We start from the raw sequence: 12,605 nt of genomic DNA on the forward strand, positions 1-12,605 counted from the left end.
TGACTTTTTTGGTCCATTAAGGTGGGATATGGATGTGTGCTGGGGACCTCACCTTTTGCTTAGAAAAACTCTAGCACTGTTTTCAGCCTGCCTTTGAAGCAGAAAAGCAGTCCCTAATTTAAAGAGACAGAATGAAGGTTGTGCCCGGGAACGCCAACCACATTCATAATAATAATTGTAATTATATTTGTATAGCGCATACTACCCCTGACGACGCTACCACATCTGGACTGGGAACAGAAACCGGCCCTGGCAAACAGCTCGGCCGGCCGCTGGGGGGGATGAAGGGGTGCTAGTTGGAAGCACCACTCCCATCTCACCGCTGCCACTTTTGCTATATATATATATATATACATTTATATATATATTTTTTTCTTGGGATAATCCACACAATAGGGTGAGTCTCTGGGTAGCCCAAGTACCATAAGCCTTCCAGTTCTTCTTTCAGTAGGCTCAGTATTGTCACTGTAAAAAAACCGAAGGAGCAATAGTGCTTATGCAGGGGAGGCTTCTCCACTAGGGCGGAGGAGCATCGCCCCACTGCTTTCCCGCAGTGCGAGAAGCAGATACATAAAATGGTAATAACTTCTAGTTATTACCATTTTATGTTTGATTGCGGGCAAATGGGCGAGGCTGCTCTGCGAGTAGAGGAGGAGTGGTGTGCCCACTCCTGCCCTGAACGCGCAAAGACTGTTTGCCAATCATGCAATGCAGCTACATGGAGAACATGACCTCCTTATAAGCGCCTGGCTGGGCGCCGTCCCAACCAATCACAACACTTCTTGCAGTGTTGTGCTTGGCTTAGGGGAGGCGGTGGAAAGGTACGTTAAAAACATTTTTTTTAATTATTAAATTAACACCCCCCGCTCGACTTCCAACATGACAACACCCCTCCCCACGCCTGGCCGACCACCTGCGTGCCATGCCGGCAGCGACTGTGCTTATGATGTATTGTGTACTAATAGTAGAAAGACTGTAATGTTTGAAGTATAGATGGAATTATTAATACAATCTAAATGGGATTGAGTTCATGTATAGTCCATTAATCACCAATAGAAACTGTTGGTTACATTTTTTGTAAAATGTCTCAATTGACGAACTGACTGAAGTTCATCGAATTTATGGATTTGTTTGCCCTGATGAAGACAGAGACTGAGCCGTGAAACACGTTTGCACTCGGGTATTTTTGAAACCTATACAATAGTGTAGGCCCTAGAAATGAAGGATTTGTACGGAATTGTGTATTTAGAATTCTGAAAGAAAAAAAAGAAGGTTTATGGCTAGAGACTGGCTTTATTTGAAAGGGACTCTGTTGGGTTGTCCTTTTGATATGAGTCAGCTGCTCCTTCATAAGATTACAGTGTCAGAGACATGAAATCTTCTACGCTTCTATTCACATCTGTTGACATCGCCTAATCAGTGTTACGCAGGTATATAGATAGCCTGATTATGGCTCATAAAAAAACCTTAGGAATAGTTTAATGCAATGAAACTAAAGAATACCTTATGCTTCAAAATGAAAATGACAAAGTGTTTCTTTAACATGTTTTACATTTTTTAGCAACAAAGAATATGTAGTATCCTATTTAGTTTCTAATTGTTTTTTAATCTTATAGTTTCTATCATGCATATTTGGAAAGTACTGACGATGCTCAACACCCTGTTACTTGATATGTCCTAAAAATGAATGCTCACAAACCCACAATTGCCACCCTTCCCTCTCACCTAGATGAAGTAGGGGATAAACTCCATTTTGTATAGTATTCCTGCTATGATTTCAGAGCATACCTCATTGGGCTGGAATTGCTTTGATAAATGTTGACATATAGAGTTGGAACATCACCTTATTTATTTTTTGATCCCAATCATCTAATCTGCTCTCCTCCTCTTCCTTTCTTTTGCAGGACGTCCCATTCGAGGGCTAAAGCAGAGGCGGCAGCAACGGCGGCACAGAAGGCCATGGAGGAAGCTCGCATCGCCAGAATCACAGCCAAAGAGTTTTCGCCCTCCTTCCAGCACCGGGAAAATGGTCAGTTGCCCATTTACTGTTGATACTGCCTTATTTCGTACACACACGGCGACAAAGGTCAAAGCTATCCAGGATAGCTGAGTATAGCCGAGTATTAGATTGACGTTCTCTGACTAAGTATAAAACCATAACAGACTTAATGTGACTAAACCCAAAACCATAGTTGACCTGTCTCCTGCCAAGCACAAAACCATAGTAGCATCACTCTGATCAACCACAAAACCGTAGTCAGGCGCTTTCCGACCAATCACAAGTCCATTGTAACTTCGGTCCAAAAAATCATAGTACGCATCACTGCATTTTCCAATCAGTCCACATTGCATTCTATTGAGCTAGAGGATAGTTAGACAACTGAATTTTCATACCGATGTAGTAAGACACCTCCAGGAGTGGGAGACAGAGTTTATAACGCAGTCATCACATCGCAGTTCCATTACAACGGGGTTGTTACAACGACTGCGTTGTTAGAACGCGATGCCTTTACAACACAAGTCATTAGATCAACTTAGGGAGCGCTCTAACATAAGGAATAGTATAATTTACTATTCCAACACCATCCCTACTGTTGCGCAGGCTGGAGTTGGAATAGTAAATTAAACTATTCCTCAGGTCCAGCACGCCCCCTACAGCAAGTCAATCTAATGACTTGCATTGTAAAGGTATCACATACTAACAACTCGGTCGTTGTAACGACTGCGTTTTAAAGGAACATGATGTGATAGCATGCGTAGTAACATTCTATAATCCCGGGGACACAGCCCTATGCATCAGGCCTTACTAGGGGTTATTATAACCATAATTGTATTTCTCTGTCATGTTTGCCCTACTAAATATCGACATGAAGAATATCATGGTACAATAATATCGAGAACGGAATATCGAGGGACAAAATATCGAAAGATAGGTGCATATAAGGAAGTATATATTTACTATTCCCAACTGCACATCTATACCTTGAATATACATGCATCGCTTAGGTACATATATGTGGAGTTAAGTATTGAATAATCTAGGCTTAACTGTCAATATCTTTTGTGATAGTTTGTCATCGATATTTATCACCTTGGCATCGATATTCTGACTTTGATATTTAGTATGCACACCCAGTGGTGTAGCTAGACCCTTGGCCGCCCGTGGCGGTCCCTGCGTTTGATGCCCTGTTGGCGGCCACATGTAAGAACACATGGTCGCTGGCGATACCTGAATTTGCCGCCCTGCGACGGCCGCAGGTAAGATCAGGGGGCACCACCCCCAAAACTAGTGCCACCCCTATGCCCCCTTGCTATGCCACCGTGCACACCGTATGTCAGGGGAAACATCACATGCTGTAGCAACGGCTACATACGTAAGTGTCCTATTAAACGTGAACTTGTCACAGACGTGGTCGCTTTCAGTGTCACGACTGGTTTTACGTATGACTGCTGTTGCCGGGAACTCAGTGTTCCCTGCTGCATTCAATCAGCTGTAACCAGTACAGATTGAGCTTCATCAGAAGGTAAACAGAGAGAGAGAGCGAGAGAGAGGGAAAGCTGTCAAATGTAAACAGCGCCTCAGGTGCGCAATGAGCCGCAAACAGCAAACACCTGTGATTGTGTGAGCACTCGTCTGCACTCCTGGTAACCTTCCAAAGGCTATTAGCTGTAGACTCGTTCTGGTGGCTGCTGTCAGTTGTAAACACTGACGTGCTGCCATCATTTTTACACACTGCTGGGATGTGGTGTTGTCACAGCAGCAATCACTGCTAGGAAACATGTGGTCCGGTGTAAACAAAGGTGGGGCAAGGGGTATTCACTGCTGTAAACATTTATTTAGGCCAGTCAACACTTTTGGGAGAACACTGGACTCTGCAAAGAATGCTGTGGTCATTGGAGTAACCATTGATAGGAGCAACTCAGAGCTCTTAAATTTCCCAATTCCATGCATCCATAGATTATCCAGTCTAGGTTTACTTCTTTGCATTCCTGAACTGATTTTATAATGGGATCTGCAGGACTACAATTTACTGAATGTGAAGAAAAAACATGCAGCTGGGACACTAAACTGTAAACCTGTGAATGTGTTCACTGCATGTGAACAAACACTTCTGTTAGCATGCAATTAACCATTACCTCTGGTAGGGGGCGCGAAATGCTTGCAGCGGTTTCCCATGTGCAAAGGCAGCTAGCTGATCACTGGTGTTTACACTCCTAGCAGGATCTCGCCATTTGTAAATATTGCTGTGGCATGCTGTCAGCTTGACACACTGTTGGAGTTCCAGCTTTACTTTGTTGGAAGTGTGGGTCACTTGTCCATTTTTTCTTCTTCTTCTTTTTAGAGTTTTATACAGCGCGAACTAGACCCGAGAAATCGTGTATCAGAGCACATGAGCACCAGTTTCGGTACAAATGGATTTTTGTTATGCACGCGGAGATTAATTGATTTGCCCAGAATCACAGGATGTTGAGCGTCGCTGCCGAGACTCGAACCCAGTTCCTCAGCTTCGAGGTCGACGCTCTATCTAGGCAATCTCCCCAATTGTTGTAAACAATACAAAAAGAGTTTCACAATAGACATGGCTGACCTTCATGGGAATACAACAGTAGGAATACCATCCGATGTCTACACTATTGGGAGTGTGGGTTATCTGGAAACAGATGTGGAGAGATAGTTTCCCAAATACCTCTCGTCTTAAAGCTTGCAAGAAAACGGTGCATTCAATTGCACAAATGGACACCATCACTGGTGTAGAAAGAGAAGCGGGTGTATAAAAAGAAGGGCGCCAACACTGTTGTCATCTGCATTCATACTAATGTAGTTCAGGATTGCCTCTAAGAATGCTTCTTTACTGCTCCTAGGCTTAAAGTCTGAATAAACTAGATATAGGATGTTAATAGTTTCGGGATATTTCTAGAGCTGGTATTTGAAAATTTCCTCTAGTAATTTGAAGAGTAGCACAGATTACATATCTGCCTGCGGCTTCCTATATGCGTCAGATCCCAAGTTGGCATTGTATAAAGTGGTGTGACACATGCCTTTTTGAAGTGCGTGGGTAACATACCACTCCTTAAACACCTATTTGTTATATTGTGCAAGTGGTTGGCTATTTTAAGAGGATACTACTAATGCATTAGAAATCATGGGGAATTATATCTTATTGCAATCCTGAGATTTTGCTCTTTTTTAACATTTTGTATTGCATTTTTTGATAAAGGAGATGTTATCATTGCTTGTTGTTGGTTCCTTTCTATGGGTGAGTGAGGATCTGTCATCTGTTCTAAATATTTGCCATCCCCATTTTCTGTTCAATTTTTATATTCATGTGTATCCTCAAATAAATAACAGCTAGAGCATTAACGTCTATTGTAGGTCCAGAAACTCCATGTCCATGCCTGATGTTCAGTAAATCCCTAAGAAATACTCATCTGATAAAATGCATTATACTTAATCTAAAAGGGAGTTGTGGTTATCATAAATATCTGACATGGATTCAGCACTCCTGACGCGATTTCTTGCATTCCTGGGCTAGAGTTGTCGAGAAGCCTTCTACGATGAGTTCTTATAGGCACCAGTCGAACCCAAGTAGGACTTGCATCAGTCCACTTGGTTTCGAGGGTTGGTATGAATTTTTGCAAGACGGTATTCCACAAGGCGGGTTCTATACTAGGAGCATTGTTTTACGTACATGGGAAATGTAAAAACTGCATGCATTCTGATGCAGTGTGAATGCTGGGATCAAGGCAGCATGTATACTCTATGGCATACCACAAATGGGGGAGGTCCATTCTTGTAGAGAGAGTAACCTGCAGCAGTCCCACCACAGTGAGCAGAAGACCTGGGATCCTGAGCGAGTTACTGGCTCCTGCGACAATAAACACCAATGGGATTTTTTAGCACCCCTGATCACTCTTGCACTCTTGCAGTGGTGAGATTTTTAGCAGTGCTCGGGGTATATTTGAGCAGCATCATTTCTAGTGCCACCTCATTAGAAGCACAAAAAACAGTGATAGGCATTATTTCCTGGCAGAGAATGTAAAACTGGTGGAATTCTACCTTGGCATTAGGTTCTGTACGGACATTCACTAAATGGGACACAGTAGTGGAAAGGCACTGCATCTTCCATGGCCCAAAAGTTTCATCTAGTTTATTTTTTTAATCTGCTACTTTAATTCTGTTGCACATGCATGAGTTTCTCCTTACAAAAAGTGTGTGTCATAGTTAATATTGCACACCCTAAAGTGTGCAATATGTCACCTACCTGTCCGCTGCCTTCGACACGGTGTCACACGACATTCTTATCGGTCGTCTGAAAAGGGTAGGGATAGGCGGAACTGTTCTGTCATGGTTGGAGAGTTTCATCACTGGCCGCTCACAAAGTGTCCGTCTGGGCTCCTATTTTTCCATCTTTAGGGAGCTCACCAAGGGGGTTCCACAGGGCTCATGCCTAAGCCCTACACTTTTTAATGTGTATGTGGCCCCCTTGGCTGACATTGTGAAAGAATATGGGTTCACACCAATATCGTATGCTGATGACACCCAGCTTTTGTTTCCTTTCCAGACCCTGACGCCAGCAGTTAAAAACACCTTCGCTGCAGGCATGAGAGCTGTATCCGAATGGATGACCTCCAATTACCTGCAATGTAATGTGGGCAAGACGGAGGTCATGCTCTTCGGAGAAGCCCCGCTCCTTTGGTCTCCTGAGTGGTGGCCTTCTGACCTAGGGCCTGTTCCACATCCCAAACAGGTAGTAAAAAACTTGGGGGTACGGCTAGATCAGTCCCTGCTACTAAAAGATCATGTAAGCCAGGTTGCAGGAACCTGTCCTAGGGTCATTGGGCTCCTGAGGCGGTTATTCCCGTATCTAGCGGACAGTTATAGAACAACCCTGGTCCAAGCGCTTGTAATCAGCAGACTAGATTACTGTAATGGGTTGCTCCTTTCAGCCAATGAAGAGCAACTCGACAGGTTACAGGTAGCCTAGAATACGGCAGCCAGACTGATTCTGAATGTCCCAGCCAGATCCCCTTCCCGCCCCTTTTGAACAAACTCCACTGGATGCCCATCCGCCAGTGGGTTAGGTTCAAAATATGCACCGTCATCCATAAATGCCTGTTTGGCATTGGTCCAAAATATCTGTCAGAAAAATTCAAACTTTATGAGCCATGTCGCTCTCTACGATCTAAGAATCAATCACTGCTCCTCCGGTGCCATCTGCAAACCATATATAGGGCGGACCAGTCCATTACAGACGAAGCCTGTCACTCGTACCTTGAGGGCCTAGACCTCCAGACTCTGTCGGAAGCGGCAGTGAAAGACCTGGATGCGCAACTCACACTGGGTGAGATTAATGCAGCAATAGCCGCCCTCCCCCGTGTGAAGACCCCCGGGGGAGACGGTTACCCAGCCGAATTCTATCATTCCTTCGGGCATGTTTTGGCTCCCCTTCTATTGCAAGTTTACAATGAGGCTCTGAGTACTGGCACCCTCCCGCCATCTATGAACCAAGGAGAGGTATGCATGATTTTAAAGCCGGGAGGTGACGGTACTGATCCCGCGGCATACCGCCCTATAACCCTGATTAATACGGATGCCAAGCTCCTCACTAAGATCTTAGCCACTCGCCTTGCCCCGTACATGACTCGACTAATCCACTCCGACCAATGCGGATTTATCCCCGGTCGTAATACAGCGATGAACTTGCGCCGCCTGAATCATGTCCTCCATGAGGTTCGGAGTAGGGAGGATCCACAAGTCTTGGTGTCAGTCGATTTGACTAAAGCCTTTGACACAGTGCACTGGGGTTATCTAATGCAGGTGCTAAAAAAGATGGGGTTTGGACCTGGATTTTGCAATTGGATCAAGATACTCTATGGGGCACCCTGTGCCAGGGTGCGATTGGGTTCGGCCCGCTCGGAGGAGTGGACATTGGAGAGAGGCACCCGTCAAGGTTGCCCCCTGTCCCCTCTCCTGTTTGCCCTTGCAATTGAGCCCCTAGCCATCGCCGCTCGCATGGAGCTCCGACAGTGGGGGATAGTGGTGGGTGCCACTACCAACATAATCTCCCTTTACGTAGATGATGCGCTTTTTTATCTGACCTCCCCCTCTGAGGCCCTCCCTGTCTTATTACGGCTCCTGGACCGATTTGGTGCAGCCTCTGGGTTGCGTGTTAATCTCACCAAATCTCTGGTCTTCCCGCTGGTGGGCTATGCTCGGGACTCGGGCGCAGATATGCCCTATTCGGGTTTCAGATGTGAGCGATTGGCATTCAGATACCTTGGCATCCAGGTAGCTACATCGGATGAGACTCTACTGACCTATAATATTGACATAGTCTTCTCAGCCCTCCACAAATCTGTTACCTTTTGGAACACGCTTCCCCTTTCCCTGATGGGGAGATTGGCGATTGCCAAAATGGTGATGCTCCCTAGGGTCCTCTATACCTTGCAGAACACCCTATGTCCGTTGCCACCCCGAGTATTTCGGACCTTGAACTCGCTCCTCACCTCCCTACTTTGGGCGGGTGGTCGTAGCAGAGTGGCTTTACGTACGGTGACGCGGAGTTGGGAAGAGGGTGGCCTTGAGGCCCCGAGATTTGACCTATACTACTACGCAGCACAGCTTCTCCCAGCAGCTAAGTGGTTCGCTGACGCTGAGAACTGGGAACTAGCACTGCTAGCTGGTACGGCTGATGAAAGGACCCTACAGGAGGCCCTGATGCAGGGCCGCGGCGCCGACTGCGCCCTACCGTATGTGGTGCGCCACACAGCCGAAATTTGGCAGCGGTTTGTTGAAAAGGTGTTGAAGCGGGCGCCGTTTCATAGGGAGCTCCCGCTTTGGATCTTGGCCCCGATACTTCGATTGGAAGAGAATATGTCCTTCAGGGAGTGGCGCTCTGGCGGCTGCGAGACTCTCGCGGACCTCTACCCGAACGATTCCTATGTGTCCTTTGAACACGCCTTGGAGTCCTTTGGCCTAAACGAGGGACAGTATCTCCACTACGGAGCCCTCCAAGACGTGGCCAGGACTACGTGGCCCCAGTACCCGGAGGCTCCTCCGCCTACCAATGCCCTAGACATCATTCCATCCTGTGGGAGAGGCAAGCGCTTGATCTCCCTTCTCTACTCGGCCATGCGTCGGGACTCAGCCCCACCGTTGGCACCGTCTTGGGCGGCATGGGAGGCGGACTTGGGAGTGGAACTGGAGCCGGACCAACGGAGACGGATCGGGCTTTTGACCCGTACAGTCTCCTGCAACGCACGCTTTAAACTTATTCATTTCAATTTTGTCCACCGTACTTATATGACGCCTGTCTCTCTACATCGCATATCGGCGGACAGACGACATACTTGCCCTAGATGTGGGGCGCGGAGGGCGGGTTTCCTTCACTTAGCGTGGGACTGTCCCCTGGTTCATGACTTTTGGCGGAAAGTGGTGACTCATGTTGCTCGGGCCACACGGATTACACTTCTTTTAGAACCCATCTACTGTCTCCTAGCGCTGGTGCCGAAACCCAGAAAGAAAAAGTTATCTTATAAATTCTTACAACTCCTGCTGGTCCTGGCGCGGAGACGTGTGGCTATTACATGGATGGGTCAAAGGGCGCCGGAGTTTTCCCTATGGCTGAAAGATGCGAGAGAATAGGGCCTGGCGGAGGAGACTCACATGCAGCGCACGCGTAGAGATAGGAAGCTGCAGGAGGACTTGATGGCCTGGAGGGTGCTGTGTATGGAAGGACTGGAGGAGGATGATTCTGATGCCACGAGCGCGGAGTTATTCTCCCCAGCTGATTCGGTATCCGATTGTACTGAAGGGGAGTGACTGTGAGAGACTGGGAGCTGGTGTAGAGGCCCTACGTAGCCACACTGCTATTCCTTGATATGTATATGTCTAGACATACCTACGTCTCCCGTGAGCCTATGCAGTACTGTAACACCTGTGCCTCCCCTGACCCTCACATAACTGTCCTACTGTATTCGGTTCTATGCTTCTGATGCCATTTCTGGGGTAATTGTTTGTTGTTCAACTGTTCTTTTTGAAATATGAATGCAACACGATAAAACCAGCGAATACAGTGATAAGTCTATATCTCTCGTGCACAGAGACAATTGAATACTCTGCTCCTACGCCGCCCAGCCCCCGGGATGTGGGCCGTATTTGGCTGTGTATGTTCCCGGATGCGTAATGTTGATAATATGTCCATGTGAACTGCTTTCATGATTATGTCTTTTGTGCCCCTTTTATGCTTTCGCAATAAAAACATATTTAAAAAAAAACAAGCATTTACAATGCAACGGTTTCGCCTTTGCCAAAGTTAGAGCTATTGGCATTGTAAATGACAATATTTTTATTTATGTGTTGGTTTTGAAAACAGATAAATAAATGGCATTGTCATTAACATTGCCAACAGCTTAATCTCTTGCAAATGTAAGACCTATTGTACCCTACTGGATTTCACTGAAGAAATTCAGAGTCTGGTCTGCAGGTGTCACGTGACAGATGCCCAATTGACAGCTGAGGGGGTTAAATCGTGCTGGGGTGGCACATTAAGGCAACGCTTGCTGAAAGCACTACACTACCCTACTGGAGTGTCAGTCTTTTTGGACATGGTCCACTCACTCATCTTGAAACAGGAAGCTCGCCACCAGTTCCACAAAAAATACCGTCATTAAATCTTTCCTTTTTAAGGGTTGGACATTTCAGTTGGCGTCTGCTCTCAGTCACGCTCGTCTTGTCGCCCATTGTCAATCACGCGCCTCTCTGTGCCTGGCTGTCAAGTGCCGGCGCCATCCTAGTGCGCATCTTCAGTCAGCCACGGTGTGCTAGCCAACCGAACTGCATTATGGGATGGCATGGTGGGTTTAAGAACCTGTTTTACAAACATGTGTCCGTGCTTGTGAGGAGGTAGTGCACCTGTTGAGGGAGAGAGAGTGTGTTTGCATATGTGCGTGCATGCATGTGTGTGTGTGAATAAGCACTTCCAAGATTTAGTGGGACTAGAGTTTTTATCTACAAATCATTGTTTTCAGCTGTGTTCTAATGGAATCAAAGCAACACTACACCCCCCATAATGCATAGTGTGATCACATAAAAGTACAGAACTGGAAAGAGAGTCCATAATGACCAGCAAGACGGTTTTCACCCTAAGAAGGATGTGCTTCAGTCTCCAGTGCCACGGGCGAGTGGAAACACACAGTGTGCTGGTGGAGAAGTAGAAGAAGTACAAGTGTCCATAGAAGAGAAGTAGAGGGGATGCACTCTCCATTCCCTATGCACTCTCCACTCCCTATGCACTCTCCACTCTCCACTCCGTATGCACTATCCACTCCCTATGCACTCTCCACTCCCTATGCACTCTCCACTCTCCACTCCCTACGCACTCTCCACTCCCTACGCACTCTCCACTCTCCACTCCCTATCCACTCTGCACTCCCTATGCACTCTCCACTCTGCACTCCCTATGCACTCTCCACTCCCTATGCACTCTCCACTCCCTATGCACTCTCCACTCTGCACTCCCTATGCACTCTCCACTCCCTATGCACTCTCCACTCCCTATGCACTCTCCACTCCCTATGCACTCTCCACTCCCTATGCACTCTCCACTCTCCACTCCCTATGCACTCTCCACTCTCCACTCCCTATCCACTCTGCACTCCCTATGCACTCTCCACTCTGCACTCCCTACGCACTCTCCACTCTGCACTCCCTATGCACTCTCCACTCCCTATGCACTCTCCACTCTCCACTCCCTATGCACTCTCCACTCTGCACTCCCTATGCACTCTGCACTCCCTATGCACTCTCCACTCTCCACTCCCTATGCACTCTCCACTCTGCACTCCCTATGCACTCTCCACTCCCTATGCACTCTCCACTCCCTATGCACTCTCCACTCCCTATGCACTCTCCACTCCCTATGCACTCTCCACTCTCCACTCCCTATGCACTCTCCACTCCCTATGCACTCTCCACTCCCTATGCACTCTCCACTCTCCACTCCCTATGCACTCTCCACTCCCTATGCACTCTCCACTCCCTATGCACTCTCCACTCCCTATGCACTCTCCACTCCCTATCCACTCTCCACTCCCTATGCACTCTCCACTCCCTATGCACTCTCCACTCTGCACTCCCTATGCACTCTGCACTCCCTATGCACTCCCCACTCCCTATGCACTCTCCACTCCCTATGCACTCTCCACTCCCTATGCACTCTCCACTCTGCACTCCCTATGCACTCTCCACTCCCTATGCACTCTCCACTCCCTATGCACTCTCCACTCCCTATGCACTCTCCACTCCCTATGCACTCTCCACTCCCTGTGCACTCTCCACTCCCTATGCACTCTCCACTCCCTATGCACTCTCCACTCCCTATGCACTCTCCACTCCCTATGCACTCCCTATGCACTCTCCACTCCCTATGCACTCTCCACTCCCTATGCACTCTCCACTCCCTATGCACTCTCCACTCCCTATGCACTCTCCACTCCCTATGCACTCTGCACTCTCCACTCCCTATGCACTCTGCACTCTCCACTCCCTATGCACTCTGCACTCTCCACTCCCTATGCACTCTCCACTCCCCACTCTGCACTCC

General features: G+C 47.4%; 1 protein-coding gene across 1 annotated transcript in view; it reads left to right on the forward strand.

The window, feature by feature from the left end:
* Positions 1-12,605, forward strand: part of JPH3 (junctophilin 3) — a 589,251-nt gene that overhangs the window by 420,923 nt on the left and 155,723 nt on the right. Inside the window, exon 3 of the mRNA XM_078669374.1 lies at positions 1,905-2,029. Coding sequence (XP_078525500.1) covers positions 1,905-2,029 — 125 coding nt within the window. The remainder of the gene's footprint in view (positions 1-1,904; positions 2,030-12,605) is intronic.

Source organism: Lissotriton helveticus, chromosome 12 (assembly GCF_964261635.1).
Source record: "Lissotriton helveticus chromosome 12, aLisHel1.1, whole genome shotgun sequence".
Taxonomy (NCBI): Eukaryota; Metazoa; Chordata; class Amphibia; order Caudata; family Salamandridae; genus Lissotriton; species Lissotriton helveticus.